This window comes from Elgaria multicarinata, chromosome 10, assembly GCF_023053635.1.
Source record: "Elgaria multicarinata webbii isolate HBS135686 ecotype San Diego chromosome 10, rElgMul1.1.pri, whole genome shotgun sequence".
NCBI classification, from domain to species: domain Eukaryota; kingdom Metazoa; phylum Chordata; class Lepidosauria; order Squamata; family Anguidae; genus Elgaria; species Elgaria multicarinata.
The window spans coordinates 57756655-57776240 of NC_086180.1; the positions used below are offsets into that span (position 1 = coordinate 57756655).

Sequence of the window (19586 nt, forward strand, 5' to 3'; positions counted from 1 at the left end):
TGTTCAGACAACACGTTAAACCATGGTTAGGCTAAGAACCCTTTTGCATCAAATGGTTAGTGAGTGTGTTTAAATTCTGGTTATGTACCCACCATGGTTAGGAATGGCTCCCATGACATGCTAAATCATGGTTCATGTGACACGCTCAGCCATAACGTTTAGCCATAATATTTGGCTTAAAATGCTTAACCACCATGGCTTAGCATGTTGTCTGAACAGGGTCAATGTTAGTCCTATGTAGAGTAGACTCACTGAAATGAATTAGACAAGTTAGTCATGACTAACTTAGCTATCATTCATTTCAATGGGTCTACTCTATGTAGGACTAACATTGGAGACTACCCCAAATCATTAGAATGACTAAATTAGAACATGAAAGCAACATTAATTGGCATGGTATATTTCCCATGGCAGGGTTTTCATTCTTGATATTTTTGATTCCACTAAGATGTAAACCAGGGGCAAGGAACCTTAAGCCCAGGGGCCGAAACTGGTCCTCCAGGCTCTGGCACAGTCCCTTCCCCCACCCCCAAACACCAATCATTTTGTGGTTTTCTAGCTTTGGTTTTTTCCTATTCTAAAATGTTGAACTGCCTCCCCTAAGGCTTAGTTACTGGCAGTAAGAGCTTTAAGCCACAACATGCTAGTATTTTTATATTTTTAGCCTCATCCTCTTTGACTTTGGCCCCAATCCTCTGTGTAATGCAGCCTTCCAATTGAATGATTGCCCACCCCTGATGTAATCAAAGATGCTATCACAAGAAACTGCTCTTAAATATCGCAAAATCTCACCTATATTGGTGCATCAATTCTAAGCACATGGACCAGACTTTCTCCTCTTTGACATAGTTTGGCATCCAATCTTTGTGAAACCTGATGCAAAATGACCTTATCCCAAACACCTAAACAAATGTGTGGTTCTCTGAATTCTGCAATGCAGTTCTCAGCATTTTAAAATGCATTTAGAATTGCATTGCAGGATTCAGGGAAATGCGAAATCCGAAGGATAATTATGTTTTTTGAGCTCAGAATTGCATGATAGAATTCGGAGAAGTGTAAAATCCAAAGGATAATGATTATTTCATCATTATTCCATTTATTATGGTCACAACCCAACAAAGTTAAAATACAGCATGTAAAAATCAATTAAAAAGTAACATAATAGCAAAATACAGTTTTGTAGAAGGAAAATTATGGGGTTTTTTTGAGCTCAGAATTGCATTACAGGATTCAGAAAAGGGCAAAACCTGAAGCATAATGATGTTCCGAACAATACTTTAGTCCAGGAATTGGGGATCAGATCAGTTTGCATCTGGATTCACGAAAGTCAAATTTCTCAAGCATCACCTACTTCCAAGTAAATGGACATAATTCTAAAAACCCTGTAACCATGTGTAAGGGGGTTATACTTGCTACTAGAGTAGATTGCATGGTTTTGAAGTTCCTACAGATGGAAGGCAAGCCGTTAAAAATTGATCAGAAGATTCCAATGGCTGTGGGAGGCATAGCCAAGTGAAGACTACAAAGCAAGCTCTAATTTTCATGCATTGTTCCCTTAAATACACACAAACAGCTTCTTTGGCTCTTGTCCATTGTGCCTAGAATTATCTAATGTTGTGATTCTCAGAGCCAGGGCCAGCCCTACCATTAGGCAGAGTGTGGCAGCTGTCTCAGGCAGTTGATGCTGAGGGTAGGAACCAGTGGTGAGGTATTGGAGGACAGAGCTGAGTATATGCGCTATGCTGACCACCTGCTAAGCTAGCCGGTTGCCCTCAGGTGCAGCGGAGGACACTGTCATGTGTCACCAGCATTGAGAAACTGACCCAACAAGAAGAATTTAAAATGAAAACCCACCATACAAATGTGCCATTGTTTATTGGTTAGGCAAGAAAATATCTCCTTGCTGAGAAATCGGAGATTAAAAGTACCATTAATTTTTCTCCTTCCAGCCTTCCCCCATGAAAATATCCCCACCCTCAATAAAAACCCTTTCACAAGGAAGTAATGGATGTACCCATTAATTACGCCTGCCACGATGTGATCTTTTTAGATATTCTGTATTGCATGCCTTATATAATTCTAATTAGCTGCTCCACTTAATTTCCTGACAGCCACTGCAAGATCCAGTGAAAAGCAAGCACTCATGTCTGAATTAAAGATAATGACCCATCTTGGACCCCACTTGAACATTGTCAACCTGTTAGGAGCCTGTACAAAATCAGGTAGGTTTGTCTAGCAATCCTCTCTTGCCAACGAAAAGAGCAAATGAATAGCTCCTTCATGCCCTTCTTGTTTGGTGCCACTGACACAGTATTCAGGCAGCAGACAGACCGTAATTTGCCAGATCAAAAGTGGCTACTCAACAAGATGGCTCTTGAGATCCATTACACCATAATTACACTATAATTTTTTTTGTCCACATCATATAAACATCTGCCTGCTGAGCCATCGCTGTGCCTAGATTCTAAGTAGCAAGGCCTGCAGAATCTGTGACTCGCCAAGCCAAAACACAGCCCGATGAACTATGGATGGAAGGCCCAGCAGAAGGAGCTCAAAAATAAAATAAAAAAAAGAAGGGTTGTCAAGCAACTTGGCAGGTTGCAATTCACAGCTGATGGGTCATCAAGTTCCAAAAGCCTGATCCAGATGGTCACATAACCCTTCAGGACAGGGATTGTAGGCATTTATGTATAGGATTTCATGCAACGAAGTCCCTGACCATGACTGGAATTTAATCAAAATGCTGGTCTTGGCTTCAAGATTTGGGAGGTTAGGACCTTCAGGGGCCTGCTTTATCCTGAAAAGGTGGGCCATGAAAACTGATAATTCTCTCATGCTGTCTCTGGCCTTCTGGAGCAGGGATGGACAGAGTTCAGGGCCATGGGATCTCCTTTTTTTGTTTGTTTACTAGTTCCACGGTACCACAGCCTGAGGGGGTGGCGATGGCAAATGACCATCCAGGGACTAGTAGGTGTTGGGAGCAGCAGCAAATAGGACCAATGTTGGCACCCAGACTGGCATGGGCATCCTGGACCCTACTGAAGCTGATGTTACTCATTGCAGCATCCTTTCTTTTAAAGAGCATTTTATAATCAGGGCTGGCACATGGATACAGTCATAAGAACTCTAAAGGAGCTGTCCAAGATGCAGACATCAATCCCCCAAATGGGTTCAGTGCCTTAGCTCCTTTAGAGTTCTGACTGAAACCCAGAGTGGATTCACAGCTGCACTGACATTGGAGCCTCCACTGGCTTTTTGACAGCAAAATGCTGCTTATTGCCAAATGAATGGGTTCAGCATCAGGGCGGGAAAAGTAAACTCCGTTTTATTCCACAGCCATTAATGTGCTGTGATTTAAGAGGGTTTAAAATGCAAAACTGCACCTGTATTTCTTTTATGTTTTGTTTGATCAGGGTTGGCAAACAGTTGCTGTCCTTTTCTCAAACATATCGGGAACAGAGATGCAGTTGTAAAGCAGGGGAGGTGGGAAAGAAAAGGAATGTAAGTTGGGTGCTTCATGGCTGAAGTAATACACATGGCTGTCCAAAGCCCCACCCACCCACACACCCAATAAGACCATTAAGGCCAGGGTCTAAATTACCTAGAAGTAACCATTGCAGTAAATCCCCGATACTCACCGTATACATAGTGGCTCAGAGGGTCAGACTTACACTTAGGATTAAAGAAGGCTGAACAACAGCCCTGAGCACAGGAGGATTTAGTTTTCATTATCAGAATTGAGCTTTCAACCTATTCACACAAAGATCCACTCCCAGGCCCTCCTCCCCACCCCAATTTTCTTCATTTCAGCAGACCTAGAGCTCCATCACATGTGGGAAAATGTGCTCCCTACCGTCGCTTCTCTGCCCCTGTTTGCGTTGCTCAGTTACTTCCTCTTTCAAAAGAGGACGTAAACAACAAGCACGAGACCCATTCAGTTGGCAGTTGTAATGGCACTGCTTCTCCTGCACACAGCAGGAGAGAGCAGCAACTTCCGGGTTTAAAATTATATTGGACTTTCTTGAGAGTTTTTTTTGTCATGCAAGGAAGGCCAGAAGGGGCAGGAGGCAGATGACATCATGGGAGGGACCTGAGAAAAATCCGTGAGTGCCCAGTCATGAGCGTGCAATAAAACTCTTGTCAGATGGAGCCCGGAGAGACAGTCCTTTAGCTGTTGGACTTATTAGACAATTGGGAGTCAGAAATCATTGCCAACCTACCACAAGTCTTCCAGAGATGCATCAGTGATTCCAATCTACCTTTTGCCTACTCCGGAGCTTGGGCATTTGTGTACAGGAAGTGTGGCAGCATTGTTGGCATCTTCTCTTCTAGAGATTACCTTGGTGAGAAGCTAAGTGTTGTTTTGCCTTTTTCTCCCTCCCACCAGGTCCAATTTACATCATAACAGAATACTGTTTTTATGGAGACTTGGTGAACTACCTGCATAAAAACAGGGACAACTATCTGAGCAGACATCCTGAGAAAGTTAAGAAAGATCTGGACATCTTTGGGATGAACTCAGCTGATGAAAGTACTAGAAGGTAGGATTTATTTATTTAACAGGTTGCCAAACCTTTATTTTGATGTCTGCAGGAAAACATCAAATTGTAAGTTGAGACAAGTGTCATAAATCCCACCATGCACTAATTTCCTTACAATGCTGTTGTGCTTCTCTTCCAGCTATGTAATCCTATCCTTTGAAAACAATGGTGAATATATGGATATGAAGCAAGCAGAGACAACTCAGTATGTGCCAATGCAGGAAAGGAAAGACAGGTCAAAATATTCTGACATCCAAAGGTCTTTGTATGATCGGCCTGCTTCGTATAAGAAAAAATCTCTGTGGGGTAAGTTAAGGTGCTTGTGTATGTGCATCTTTGAATGTAAGGCTAAATATATTCCTCTGCTAAGGGTCAAACTAGGTAACTCATGGGAAATTTTAGAAGTCCTTTTCAAAGCTGTGATACTTTGTGCTGGACATGAGGCAGGGGGTAACCATTTCCCCAGTACCATTTTTCTGCCTTTGAACTTGCTAATAACCTTGCAGGAAAAGAAAAGACAGGTAACTAGTGTCCTGACCCCAACCCAATTCACCCTCTTTCCCATGGCTTTTAAGCTTTGAAAATACATTGGGAGATCTGATTCTAGATCTTCTCCATCACATTTTGTTTGGCCCTAAAATCTACAGTGTTTGGTTCTTTTATGCTAACATTCAGTGATTGCCCTGGTTTTCTTTGGCATGACAGTAACTGATGTATTCAAGTGCTCTCATGACCAAGTTGCCCACACATATCTTTCCCAATATGCATGACCTTGAGCCTTTCTACACAAAGGCTTTGGTTATGTGCTCACTCACGGTATTTTGCAGGTCCTTTACATGACACCCTCCTCCTCCAGGGCCTCTCCTGTGTTTTGTGACCATTATTGCAGTATTTTTCCTTAATGGGAAAGTGTGGTATTTTTTCTGCCATAGAAATCTTTTGTAATTGCACAATTCTGCTATACCACAGCACCACCTAGTGCTTGCATAATGGAACATATAGAAAGGCAGAGAAAGAAATCCCCCAGGAGGGGGGAGTGTAAAGGAGCTGATCTTAATCCTGCAAAGAATCCGAAAGCAGAAACCTTGGTCAAGGCATAAGTGAAAAGCTTTATGTAGAAAAGCTCTTGATGTCCATATTTTGCCGTAAACTAAATAGTTATGGAAAGCTTCTGACATGAGCTCAGGCCATGTGTTTCACAGGTCAACCAGATATGAAAGTTTACAACACTGTGTTCAACTACCATTTGCACTGTAACTGCTTCATCACAGGCAAACGAGATTCCAAACTGTTTCAGAACAAAGCACAATGTGTCTGTGACAGCTGCCTTCAGTGGTCTTGGGACAAGTCACCACTTTGAAGCATAAATGAAATAAGAATTGGGGGGAAAACACCTTTGCATAATGAAAAATCGTAATACTATTAATGAACTTTTGATAGATTGGTACAGCAGCACCCAACACTAGTAGAGAGTTTGTCTTTAGCAATAATTTAGGACTAGATTCAGTCATATTTAGTAATTATTTAAAACTAGATTTCAGTGAATGCTCCAAGCCTTGGAACACTTCAAATGTTAAATGCATCCTTAAGGCAAACAAAAAAATAATTGCATACTTTTGCCAAATCCAGACTCTGAGGAAGGTTCTGTACCTTTAAAAGTTGCATGGGAAGTGGAGTTGTATGAGGCAAAATGGTTTCCTATATCACAGTGTGCAGTAAATGTAGAATCCGCCCACAGTGGTCCCCTACCTTCCTGTGCAGAAAAGCAGAGGAGCCCCATGTAATAAGATGGACCATCTGCATCTGTGGAGAAAAGGTTAAAATGATGCTGGGATTCAGAGCAACCTCTCGGCGTGAAAGGAGATGTTTCCTTGCTCTTCCCCTTCCCCACAGCACATGATAGTGGCAACTCCTACATGTGTGAGCAGAGTTAGTCTGTGGCACGCTACAAGCTCTTATTATGCCTGGTGAAATCCAGGGTGCTTCCAGGTAAAGCTTGTATTGTACATCCACACTACCTCATTCATGGAACTTCACAGGAGGGCCAGATGCCAGCAGCTTCAATTTATAGCCCTCCCTTGTTCTCCCACCACCACTTCCATCTCTTTTCTTATCAGAAAAATAAACCATTGAGGAAGAAAACATGGAATAGTTCCAGAATACCTCTTGATTGTTAGTGCTAGGAGCCCTCCATCTGGAAGCACCCCCAGCATCATACGTGGCACTGGCTGTTTCGTTACCTTTATGCATGTAGCAGCATTTTGACTGTGCTTTTTCTTAGGATTCCTAGCCAGCAGCTAACAGCCCCACCCCCCTAAACAGAACACTCCCAAGTGATTTGAAGAGCACCAAATTGAGGGTTAGTGAAGGGCCATACGGCTAAGTCATCCCTTTCACTGTCCCTTTAGGGAGAAATCCGATCCACAGCTTCCAAAACAGGCTTGGCCACTGCTTGCTCTTGGTCCCAGAGCCTGAGTCTTTTCCAGAGCCAGACTTCATTGGCTGAGGCTAGTCCACCTTTAATGTTTTGTCAAGCCATTGGGAAATTGCGTAGCTCAGTTTCAGTCTCTTTTGCTTCTGTCATTTTTCAAAATAAATAAGAACTACTGCCATAGAATCATTGGTCCTTTGATAGCACTGGGGACTATCAGTGAATACTTACTAAGGAATGCAGCTGTCTTCAGTAAAGCTAAAAGGGACGAGAGAGAGAGAGAGAGAGAGAGAGAATGTACACAAACACACACACACACACACTGGATGATACGATGCCATCTCTAAATTATTGCTTTGGGTTTAAACCACAACTGGAATAAAGAAAAACAAGCTGTATAATATGTAGGTGGTACTTTTTTAATCCTACAATTTCTTGGAAAAAAAGTCTGTAATCAAAGGAAAAATAAAAGCTATACTTAGGATTTGGATTTTTTTTAAAAGGACAGTGTCTATCACTGATTGATTCAAATGTTTGAGGGAGTCACTTGTTTTGAAGAAATGTTTTGGAGGGACATGTTGTAAAGCAGCCATCCCCAACCTGTAGTCCAACATATACGGAGGGCGCTAAGATGGGGAACACTCTTGTAAAGCTATCAAGCCCTTGTCTTGGAAAGCAGAGAGGAATAACTGTTGCATTAATGTAGAAGAAGAAGAAAAAACAGCAGTAGTAGCAGCTGCGTAGGAAAAAAATAGCATCCGTTTAATCCCAATGCCATTTGAAATAAACTCTTTCTCAGGGCAAGTTGTCTTTGCCGTTGGAACTGCTCACCTTCTCAAAAACCATGTCCAAAGAACATACACCTACTCAAACAGATTTCAGAATGATGCCTTACTCAAACAGACTGTTGGATTTATGCCTTCATGGCATCTTTCTATTGCAGATGTTTTCATTCATTTTCCCTCCTCTCTACAGAACCAGATGTTAAGAACCTTATGTCTGATGATAATTCGGAAGGCCTCAGTTTGTTGGACCTACTGAGCTTCACTTACCAAGTTGCACGGGGGATGGAGTTCTTAGCTTCTAAAAATGTGAGTGTCTAACACCACAATCCTATACATCTCCACCCAGAACTAAATCCCATTGAGTTCAGTGGGGCTCACTCTTAGATAAGTGGATATACGATTGCAGCCGAAGAGAAAAACATGGAAGAATTTGCCTAAAACAATGCTCCACCCATCCTCTTGCCCATTCTCCAATCCTTCCTACTAACAATCCTGGTGCTAAGTCAAGACAGTTTGTGAGTTAGAAATATTGATCATCTCAGGGAATAGGCAGTGCTTAGCCCCACCATGAGCAATATTCTCGCCCCACTCTTTTGGGGTCATTCATCTACAACTTTGTTTGGTGTAGCATTCCTCAGGGTATAGCTATCCTTTCTGAATGAGGATTCAGGCAACTTCACACAGCTCAGTGTGGGTTGGAGAGTGCAGACTGAGCAGTTCCAAAAGTGTATGTCCAATGCCCAGAGTGTATCCAGTGTAGGTTTTCTTCCCAGTGTAGGCGTATACAAAAGGCCAAGGCCCAATCTACATGGAAATGCATTCGAAGCATTTCTGGTCTTATCCAGATTTTCCTGAAATTGGTTTTGGTCAGTTAGCAGCACGCAAAGCAAGAAAAGCAGAGAATACACTACCTTAAAAAAGAACACCTTTCACAGGTGAAACTGCATTTTAATCTGTCTCACTTTGGGGTTGGGTGTTCAGAGTCCCGCCAGTTGAACTGAATGTCAACAACCGCATAGATGCTGCTCAGTGAATAAAAGAGGCTTGTTCGCCACCCCTGCCCATGCTCCCCTGCTCAGGGAAGTTTACTGGATGCGCTGAATTAAGCTCCAGTAATTTACTCCACACCTCTCCCCTCTCATTCACTATTGGGATATTATGGAAGGTTAAAAGAGTGCTACTGTGCTATAGTGAATGTTTGAAACAGCACTGCTGTGGTATTGTGAATGGGAAAAAGAGGTTAAATGTTGTGAATGTGAGAGCAGGCTCCTGCGCTATTGTAAATGCTTATGAATGGGAAGTAGTTCTAAATGGGAATGGAAGCCTGTGTCCAAAAGTGCCCAACTGTGAATAGGGAAAAAGAGGGAATGGTGGGGGGAGGGATGGACCCACTTCTTGACCCAACCCAGAAACACCCCTAAGCATGCCCAGGATTTAATGGAAGGGCACACTGCAGCAGAACTGCTCAGGAGCTGCATTTAAGGAAAAAATAACACACTAAAATGACTCTGTGAAAATGTGCCTTTTCCAGAGGGAAGTTGCAGGGTTGCTATGGATTGGTGACAGCGTCATCTGTCAGGGACGATGCCGATGTGCTCTTCCTCCACATTAAATTGGCTGTGTAGATTGGGCCCAAGAGTCACAACAACTGTTACTAATGAGACTCACAGCCAAATGAGCCAATATCTTCTCTCTCTCAAGTTAATACCAGTTACATGCCATGTACAGTGAAGATATATTATTATCAATACGCTTAATGTAATTTCTGTATTCTACAGTGTGTGCACCGAGATTTGGCAGCGCGAAACGTCCTCCTGGCTCAAGGAAAAATTGTGAAGATCTGTGACTTTGGTCTGGCAAGAGACATCATGCATGATTCAAATTATGTATCCAAAGGCAGTGTATGTACCTTTACATTTATTTACTGGGCAGGGCAATCCTATGAGGTGGGAGAGGGAGAATCTGAGGCAGAGAAGCCACCTTTTCTTATGGCCTAACAGGTTTGCATTGGCAGGGTAGTATATAGGGGCATCCACTCCCCGCCCCATTTTGAGAGCCTTCTTCTTCTTCTTCTTCTTCTTCTTCTTCTTCTTCTTCTTCTTCTTCTTCTTCTTCTTCTTTTCTTTTAATTCTGTGTCTTTACAATTGGAGGAAATAAAGTACACCAGCTCCAGTTCCAGGAAGGAGCATATTGTGGGAACAGGATGGCTATAGATCCTCTGGAGCCACCGTCTCTTCTGGCATGTCTTCTTTTAACCCTCTTTCACTCTAATGGACTATCAGCTCCAGAGCTTTCCACAGCCTTGTGGAGGACATTTCCAAGGTCAGATCTTCTCTGAAGGTGAACCTTTCCAACCTCAAAGAGAGAGATCCGAAAAAGCCTATGCCCCCCGGGATATTCTCCCAGGCACTGTAGGGTTTCAGGCTTAGTCTAGCATACAAAAACAAACCTGTGAATGCAAACATTGTTTAAGATTCTTGGACTCAGAATATAAACGGATATTTGGATGAAAAATAAATATCAGGAGCTCTTTTTTCATCAGCCCATCAATTCTCAAGGCTCTCTTTCTAGACGCTCTACAACTTAGTCATGCCAAACACAACTGGCATGAAAAACTCTCTTCGTGCATTACAGTAAAGTTGTATTTTGCTATGCACAGTTTCCCCCTCTCTGTGTAGGAAAATTATAGCAATGTATGAAGTATCCTTCAGCCTTTGATTAAGAACTGACAAGATTTGTACTGGATTTAATAATCTAAGCACATTTATTCTAACATAACAAGCCATATCAATTGTTGATATATCTTAATTCAACTTGTCCAACTCATACAAGCTTTAATTCAGTTACTTGTCCAGCTCATTTTTCAATACTTGTAAAATCATTTATGAAATCATTTATTTCTGGATTAGCTTTTATGCAGAGTCAACAGCAATACTTGAGTGTCTTTAATGGACTTTTAACAACCTCAGTTGCCTTTGGGTGGCCAGTGTTGGTGTAATAGTATGCCAGTGTGATAGAGTGTGACATGTAGGTGGAGATGGAAGGCTCCGAGCACTAGCAATTAGAAGATATCGTTCAGCTGTTCAATCTTTTCCTCCATAATAATTTTTCTGGAAAGAAAACATGGGAGCCTCACAAGTTGAAGACAATGTTTCTGCCCCCTCCCCCAGATAAGCTTCTGTGAATTAAACAGGGCAATGGCACTTTAAAAGCTTCATCTGGAAGCCCACTTAATATCTGGGATTTTTAATCATGTGTATATCTCTATAGCTATATGGTGTTACCCACCCTAAGGCTTTGAGATGGGCTGCACAACAAAATGTAGAATATACTTGTAGTGAATGATTGCTTTTGTATCTATTCTTATTGAGTCTTTGCATTCTTTCAGACCTTCCTTCCAGTGAAATGGATGGCACCCGAAAGCATTTTTGACAACCTGTATACAACGCTAAGCGACGTCTGGTCTTATGGCATTCTGCTGTGGGAAATATTTTCTCTTGGTAGGCACCGTGATCTTTTTGGCACATTAAGATTTGAGCTTGATAAATATAACTGGAAATTTGCAAGTGTGGTCCTGCATTAATATGTGCTTGGCTGGGGTTATGGGAGTCATAGTCCAATACATCTGGGCGTTGCTGGGATGGAGAAGGCTGGTCTAGAGCCTAGTTGCTCCCCTTCAAAATGTTTGGTTCTAACAAGAAGATTAGTTCCGGAGGTATAAAATGGAGTGGAAGAACATATCACTAAGTGGGTCACAAAAAGCACCACCTAACTAAATCATACCTTAAATGTCCTGATTCTTATCCTTAACCAACAAATTATGTGACTCCCCCAACCTTTGTTGCTGATCCTCAAGGAATGTAAAGATTGGGATGAGTCAGCCTTTCTCAATGAACCTGAATCTGGATCTCTATCTATGTCATTTGACAATACTTTTACTATGAATTAAGGGACTGTGAGGGAAGGATCAGGCTTAAAACAAATGGAGCCCCAGGCAAAGAGTTTCAGTGCCCTCGCCATTTTTTAAAAAACGTTTGATTACATTGATTTGTCCATCACATTTGTAGCCCATGGCACAATTTTGATGCAGGATTTGTTTGTGTCAAATAAGTGATACATTTGTATGCACAGATCTGTACATTTCTATTAATTGGGCCATAATAAAAGCATATTTGTTTCCCCTAAGTTTATAGAAGCTTTTTAGTTTGAAATATATTGAAATGTATAACATCAAGAAATTGAACTTTGGGTGGACCAGTATTAAAAACGTTACAGTCAGTGACAGTCTTACAATGTGAGTTGTAGTCCATTAGTTCAGAAGCTAGAGTAGTTTGCCTTTGGCCATGTAAAATGAGGCACAGTGTCTGAGAGATCCAAAGATGGGCAAAGTGCATTTTCAATCAGTTAAAATAGAAAGCAATAAAATAGATAGCAAAAATAGAAAGCAATGTCAGTTTTTCATTTGACTTTACTTTGTTCTATATCACTGACTGTCTGACATCCCACCCCTTATATAGCTCTCTGAGGGCATGACTGAGAATATTATAGAAGGTTCTAGAAAAATGTAGTTCTCAGAAAGTCTGGAAGGCCCCATGGGATTCTACAAAGGTCCAGAATATTCTAGGAAGTTAGTGGGGGGATGGGGAATCCACATATGGATTACCTAAACATGTTTGTTGTTTGTGCTAAAAGAGGAAAGAAAACAACAAAAACAGCAAAATGAATGTTTTGTTAATCTGGGTGTTTGGATCTCAAGAAGATGAATTCTGCATCCAGTGCAACATTTCCAATATCTTCGGGGGTTTAAACCATCTCTTCATTTACACAGCCCTGGAGATCTATGACCTAGACTGATTCGGCAAGCACAGGAATCAGGAGGGATCATCTTGTTCAGAAGTTCTGTGTATGTTGAAGTTTTGTGAATGGTTCAAGGATGCAGCCAGATCAAAACTTGGTTGCATCCTGGTTCAGTCTGCTTTCTAAAAAAAAATCCTTTTCATGGGGGGTGGGGAGGCATTTAGAATCTTGTCTTCAGCATATGTTGAAGCAGTCACAATACTTCCTAACATTCAACTTGGGGGGGATCTACACTACTGCTTTAAAGCGCTTTAAAGCGCTTTATAACAGTTTTGACAACTGTTGGGGCCCAGGACACACTGCATATACAGGTTTCAAAACGTTTTCAAAGTGCTTTAAAGCGCTTTAAAAGCAGTTGTGTAGATCCCCCCTTGGTGTTCATAAAATAAAACAATAGTGTTGTGTTATGCCTTCTTGAACATTTAATGACATCTTTCTTCCCTTGGCTTTCAGGTGGCACTCCGTACCCTGGCATGATGGTTGATTCTACATTCTATAACAAAATTAAAAGTGGCTATCGAATGACAAAACCTGACCATGCTACTAGTGAGGTGTACGTGCTCCCTTTGTGTCTTTTATCTGCAATGTCTCTGCAATTTATCTGCTATTGATTCAAGAAGGAGACAGACTTAGGGTGCAATCCTATGCATGTTTAGACAGAAAAAGGTCCTACGACTCCCAGCATGCTGGCTGGGGAATGCTGGGACTTGTAGGACTTTTTTTCTGTCTAAACATGCATATGGTTGCACTCTTAATATATTTAGAACCCTTGGACTAGTGTCTTCACAGTATTCAATCCAAATGCACCTAAAGCTCTCCAGGACTGAACTCTGAAAAAGACTGTTTTGCAAGTTTGCAGCAGAAACTGGTTGTGGATGGGGCTGATGGGCTTGCCCCCTGCAATGCCAACCCCCCCCCCAAAAAAAACACCCAGTTTTGCACTAAGAAAAGTTACTTTTGAACATTTAACAAGATGACAGCTGAATAGATAAATGCATGAATGTTCATGGGGCACTTCTAAGGATAAAACAGGGCAGCCAGCCCACCTCAAGCATGGGGAAAGGAACAAGACCAAGGGCTGAGCCAGTGTTCAATTCACAGGGATGCACATTTGTCATCACAGTTGCAAAGCCGGATTTAACCTATGGCTGAGAGATGGCCTGTGAGCTGCTCTCTTTTTCCGTTCTGCCTGTCTTCATCCCTGTATTCTCTCATTAACTCACTTATGAAACCTCTGAATCCCAGATTATTAAATGATTCCCCCCATGCTCTTCACAGGTATGACATCATGGTGAAGTGCTGGAACAGCGAACCAGAGAAAAGACCTTCTTTTTACCACTTGAGTGAAATAGTTGAGAATCTGTTGCCTGGAGAATACAAGAAGGTTTGTCCTTTTGAAAATTAGGTTGCTTCTAGGATCTCAGAAGGAGATTTTGCTCAGTTGTGCCAATGAGCCTGGGATCTTAAGTGGGGAGAATTCAATGTTGTTTTAAATGGATATTGCAGAGAACTATGACAATGTGAACATATAAAGCTGAGCTTCCTGGTACAAACTATTTACAAATATTATAATGGAAAGAACAGCAGTTTTTGTAGCTCCACCTTGTAGCCCCATCTTATTGTGACTAAGATAAGATTCTACATAGTGCCAGTCCTACCACTGGGCAGAGGCCGTCCATCTACGAAAGGAATGAGCTAAGGCATCCCTCCATGGTTCCAACTTACATGGTACCAATGTGGTTCTAGAGGGCACTGTGGAGTTGTCAGAAGATTCTGAATATACTTGAGAATATAGGGTTTTGTCACTGGTGTGTACCATTAAAGAAGGGGTACAGCACATTATTTGGGGGGAGGATGGTGTTGGCTGATATCATCACTCCATCTCCACCCACTTTTGCTATTCTCAGTGCTGGGGGTGCGGGATGTTTTCGTCCAAGCACCCTAACCCATGTACCACAAAGGGACATTTTACTGTGTCACAGTACTAAGTTTTATAAAGAAGAGAGGCCAATTTTGCAAAATAAATATTTTTCAGAGTTATGAGAGAATTCACTTGGACTTCTTGAAGAGCGACCATCCTGCTGTCACACGCATGAGAGTGGACTGTGACAACACCTACATTGGAGTCACCTACAAGAATGAAGACAAAATGAAGGACAGGGAGAGTGGATTTGATGAACAAAGACTCAGCGCTGACAGCGGCTACATAATCCCTCTGCCAGATATTGACCCGGTTTCAGAAGATGAACTTGGCAAAAGGAACAGGCACAGGTAAGCACAGATTAAAGTTCACTGCGATCGAAATGCTGATGTCATCATCCACACAAAGCAGAACATCCATAAAAGTGGTGCTAATCAGAAATCTGGGAGAAGGTTCAGGAAATAAGAAAAACTCCTTTTAGATTTTAAAATTATGTGTATATACTTTCTGGTGAATTCCTAGAATGGATGTCTGTTGCCTCTAGAGTCTAGATCAGGGACGGATAACTAAGGGAGGTCTGGGTGCCATTTTTGTCCCTGGGACACCCTCTCCTATGGTGTACTCCCCCCCCCCAAATTTTAAAAATAGTATCTGTCATGCTACGAAGCACTAAAAAGGTCAAATTTAGCTCGCAAACAAACTAAGTTTGAGTCTTTTGGTGCTTCATGGTGCTACAAATGCCATGTTTTAAGGATGTTTTAATCATGTATGCTATGTTTTTAATCAGTTTTAATGTGTTTTAATTCACTGTTGTTCCCCACCTCGATCCTAGTGGAGAGGCGGGTAAGAAATATATTATTATTATTATTATTATTATTATTATTATTATTATTACACACACACACCCCAAAAAAAATTTTTTGGTGGTACAGGGGTGCCAAATGCAGCCCACAGGTTGCGTGTTTCCCATCTCTGGTCTGGCCAATTGAATAATGCATTTTTCATAGTGCCGTCTTATCTTCCTAACGGTTTTCCTCTGGGGTCTTCTTACGCAGTTCCCAGACGTCTGAAGAAAGTGCCATTGAAACTGGTTCCAGCAGTTCTACATTTGTCAAGCGCGAGGATGAGACCATTGACGACATCGACATTATTGATGACATTGGAATGGATTCGTCAGAACTGGTCGAGGACAGCTTCCTGTAACTCTGGAGGAAGTAGTGGACAACTTTTGAGCTGTATTAAACAAACAAACAAACAAAGGGGGAAATGCAGCATATTACTCATGAACTTTTGACTCCATAAGGAAAACCACTTTTAAAGCAGATGGCAAAGACTTACAATGCCAACAAGGGGATAAAGATCTTGCCTGGTTTGTAAAAACAAGACATTTGGAAACCAGCTTTTAAGCATTGCTCCTTCAGTAGCATCTCAGTATTGTTTGCAGTTTCGGTAGATAGGCGGACAAAGGAAAAGGCCACAGATAATCCAGTTTGTGTTTCAAGGGCATTCATGACTCAGATGGACAACATTTCCACTATGGTGAAACATCACCAACATTACTGTGTAAATACCTGTCCTTACCAGGAGATTTTGTGGACTACACATTTTTCTTTTTTAGAAGACCACTCAAGACTTCTGCATACTTTCTTCCTTCAATCTCATTATAAGCTGCTGTTGAACTATTACATGAGATGAAGTACATGTAAAAAAGAAACCACTTTTGAAACTTCAAGGGATTGGTACTAGGTAACTTTTCAACTTTTGCAGCTCATGCAAACAGAAGGGAATAATAGTAATGTCCAAAACTTATACAATAGCTTAGTAAATAAACGAGACCCTTCATAACCTTAGAGGAATAGCTGTTTACCTACTACAAATGTTCTCAGTATCACTAAGTATAGTTTATAACTACTCCTTGTCCTTCATTAAAACCACAAAAAGTTACTAACGAACTAAAGCAATTTAGAGTTTAAACATTTTAAAGAAACAACTATTTTCTTTGATAGTTAACAATGTTGGTAAATTAAAACTATTTTAGGAAGTAGGAAAAGCTAATGTATTCTAAGGAATCTAGATATAATTTTCCACCTTTAACGGCACTATGGACTGATATGCTAGTGATATGCTCCTTTGATTCAGCGGAACTATTTTCAAAACCCGAAGTTTATTTTTAAACCTTCATTTACAACCAAGTTTCTCAAGTTATTGTACAATGAATGTGTGCGTGGCTAATCAATCAATTGCAAGGCTGCTTGGAGCGTTCACAAAATCCACTACACATCTGAAAGTTTGTTTTGGTTTACATGTGACTAATTGATTTGATACACCAAATGCTCTTTCTGACAAAGCTTCTTTCTGAGCCTGTGATTTCCAATTAAGTATGTAGCCACTTTGCAAATAATAACAATAATAGTAATAATAGCAACAATAATAGCAATCTAGTTTCAGCATTGCATTTTTAACGGAAATATAACTGGATCCTGTTGTCCTTGTCAACAAATAGGAGTCTTTCACAACCATTCCAATGAACACTGAACCAGAAGTAAAGCAATTTTGAAAGCCTTTACATGCATTTCCTTTCTGGGATGCAGATTCAAAACTTCAGATTGGCTGCAGCACCCTGTTGTGTGTACATTCAGTGGCAAAAAACTGTCTTTGTAATGTGTAAAATAGCTCCAGGCAGCTTTGGTTCTTTTTTAGGCATTTTCAAACAATTCATAGAATCATAGAATCATAGTATAGTAGAGTTGGAAGGGGCCTATAAGGCCATTGAGTCCAACCCCCTGCTCAATGCAGGAATCCACCCTAAAGCATACCTGTTTGGTGTAAGTCCTTCCTTAACGTGCACTTATGTGTCAAAATTGTTTTATGATTCACAGTGCAATCCTGTACATGACTACTCAGAAGTAATTGCCATTCTGTTCAATGGGTCTTACTCCCAGTAAGTGGGTATTAGGTTGTGCACCAGCACAACGCATAATATTGTTGGTGCTTTAGCTTCATAACAGTTGATGTTACAGAGCTCACCACAGCTATTGATAAATACCTGACAGGGTTAAAAATGCAATGCAAATCAATACTTTGGGCTACACCAGTGATAACTGGCCACTGGCTAGGCCAGTGACAACTCAGTTCTTCACAGAAGTCATCTCATTTGATAGTGAACCATGAAGCATCAAATATCCCTTCAATAGGATGAGTGGAAAACAGCTCAGTTTGGTCCCCACAAACATAGGCCACGATCCTTCCAACATTAAGTTCCTGACTAATTGAGCTTAACTGTCTCTCATTGAAATCAATGGGACTTAAAATGTGCTTCTTTGTGGCTGGTTTGTGTGCATGGGTTATCTATGGTCAATAATTTATTGTGGTTCACATAAACAAAACAATGTGGCCAATATAGGTGTGCAACTGCTTGGGCAAAATGAGTAAGTCCAGGCCTTCTAGGTAGCCAGCACTGCCATTCTGTCCCCTCGACCAAATCCCATTCATTACAAATGAGCTGATGCAATGGATGGAGACCACAAACGTCTTACTTGTATATGTGTGTTGTCAAGTGGTACTCCATACATTGCTGCTCATAGTTCAGGCCTTCTCATGTTTTGCAGATCTTCATGTTTTACCAGCCACTAAACAATAAGCTGCGATATTCTTGCCATGTTTCATCTTATTGTTTTTATTCGGTATCTCACAAAACAAACACACTCATCTAAAATGTGTATAGTTTGTTTTTCATACACATGGATCATGTTGCCCAAATTGCAATGAACATAATGCATAATACGTTATCAATGGGATACAGATTTATTTTCTTTTTTCATTGCCATGCCGATAGGGATGTATATTGTCATCTGCTCTCTCATCCTATCCATGGCAACACTTCTTTACAATGTAACTATAGCTGGATTGGGTCCAAGTTCTAGTTGTAGAACAAAATAATTCTTAGTTTTACAGTTTATAGTTCCGAGCCTTGCAATGGACTGCACGTTGGAAAACTTTATGAAGTCAACACATTAATGCCAGAAGAAGTACCTGTTGAGCTTATGGCTGCAACACTACACCCACTTACCTGAGGGTAAGCACCATTGAATTCAATGGCACTTACTTTTAAGTAGACATTTATAGCACTGCGCTATTAGTCTTTCAATACTAGCATGATGGGGGGAGATCCTGGATTTTAGTACTATAATGATTGTTTGATGATAATCTTAATTATGATTTTCTCTGTTGTAGCTCAGTTTGGAGACGCTTTCAGAAAAGAAATGCCCAGCTTCTGTCTGTTCTGTATTTGTATAATGACAATCGAATTTTGCCTGTGAAACACAACTTTCCCATTTTAAATAGCTGACCCTATTCCTTAAAATGTGGTCTGCAAATGTACAAAACAGTCCTATGATATAATGAGGGACATAAGATAAGGTGATGTTATACATCAATATGTATATATGTATTTTTATATCGACTTTGAGGAGTACTGCCAAAACATATATGACAAGCTATATCACTGCCTTTGTTTATATTTTTTTTTACTGTAATATACTCCACAGGCACGCTAACTGTTGCACTTTTAAATGTCCAAAATTTATATTTTAGAATGGTAAAGAAAAACGCGTAAGAATTTTCAAGATCGTGCTATTGTGAAATGTTTGAGAAGAACAAACTAGGATGAGTGAACATAGGTACAAGACATAATACAAATGGCCCTTTTCTTATTTTTGTCTTTAAAAAAACATGTAAATTAAGATCTTTATATTTCAATAAATGATATATAATTTAAAGAAACTTAGGAGGTGCCTATTCTTATTTGAAGGATGCCATTTTATTTCATATGGCCCTATCCCAAGCTTGGTTCGATTTCATTTAGGTGATTTGTCTTAAAACAAATTATCAGTATCAACAGAAGACATTTTTGAGTCAGGTAGCCCATAAGTATATATGAACTTCTTAATCTGCAATTTGCAATGCATGTTAACTCAGAAGTGAGTCCCACGGAGGAAACCTTAGTATTTGCCTCTTTTTAAACATTCACCAGCCTTCAGTATTACTGTTC

General features: G+C 40.7%; 1 protein-coding gene across 4 annotated transcripts in view; it reads left to right on the forward strand.

Moving 5' to 3' along the window:
- PDGFRA (platelet derived growth factor receptor alpha) overlaps positions 1-19322 on the forward strand; it is a 65565-nt gene extending 46243 nt beyond the window's left edge. For all 4 annotated transcript variants that reach the window (XM_063135772.1, XM_063135771.1, XM_063135770.1 and 1 more), the window contains exons 14-23: positions 2112-2222; positions 4388-4541; positions 4681-4847; positions 7948-8063; positions 9536-9658; positions 11147-11258; positions 13069-13168; positions 13894-13999; positions 14651-14886; positions 15592-19322. In XM_063135772.1, coding sequence (XP_062991842.1) covers positions 2112-2222; positions 4388-4541; positions 4681-4847; positions 7948-8063; positions 9536-9658; positions 11147-11258; positions 13069-13168; positions 13894-13999; positions 14651-14886; positions 15592-15739 — 1373 coding nt within the window. In that variant the 3' untranslated portion in view covers positions 15740-19322. The remainder of the gene's footprint in view (positions 1-2111; positions 2223-4387; positions 4542-4680; positions 4848-7947; positions 8064-9535; positions 9659-11146; positions 11259-13068; positions 13169-13893; positions 14000-14650; positions 14887-15591) is intronic.
- The last annotated feature ends 264 nt before the right edge of the window (positions 19323-19586 follow it).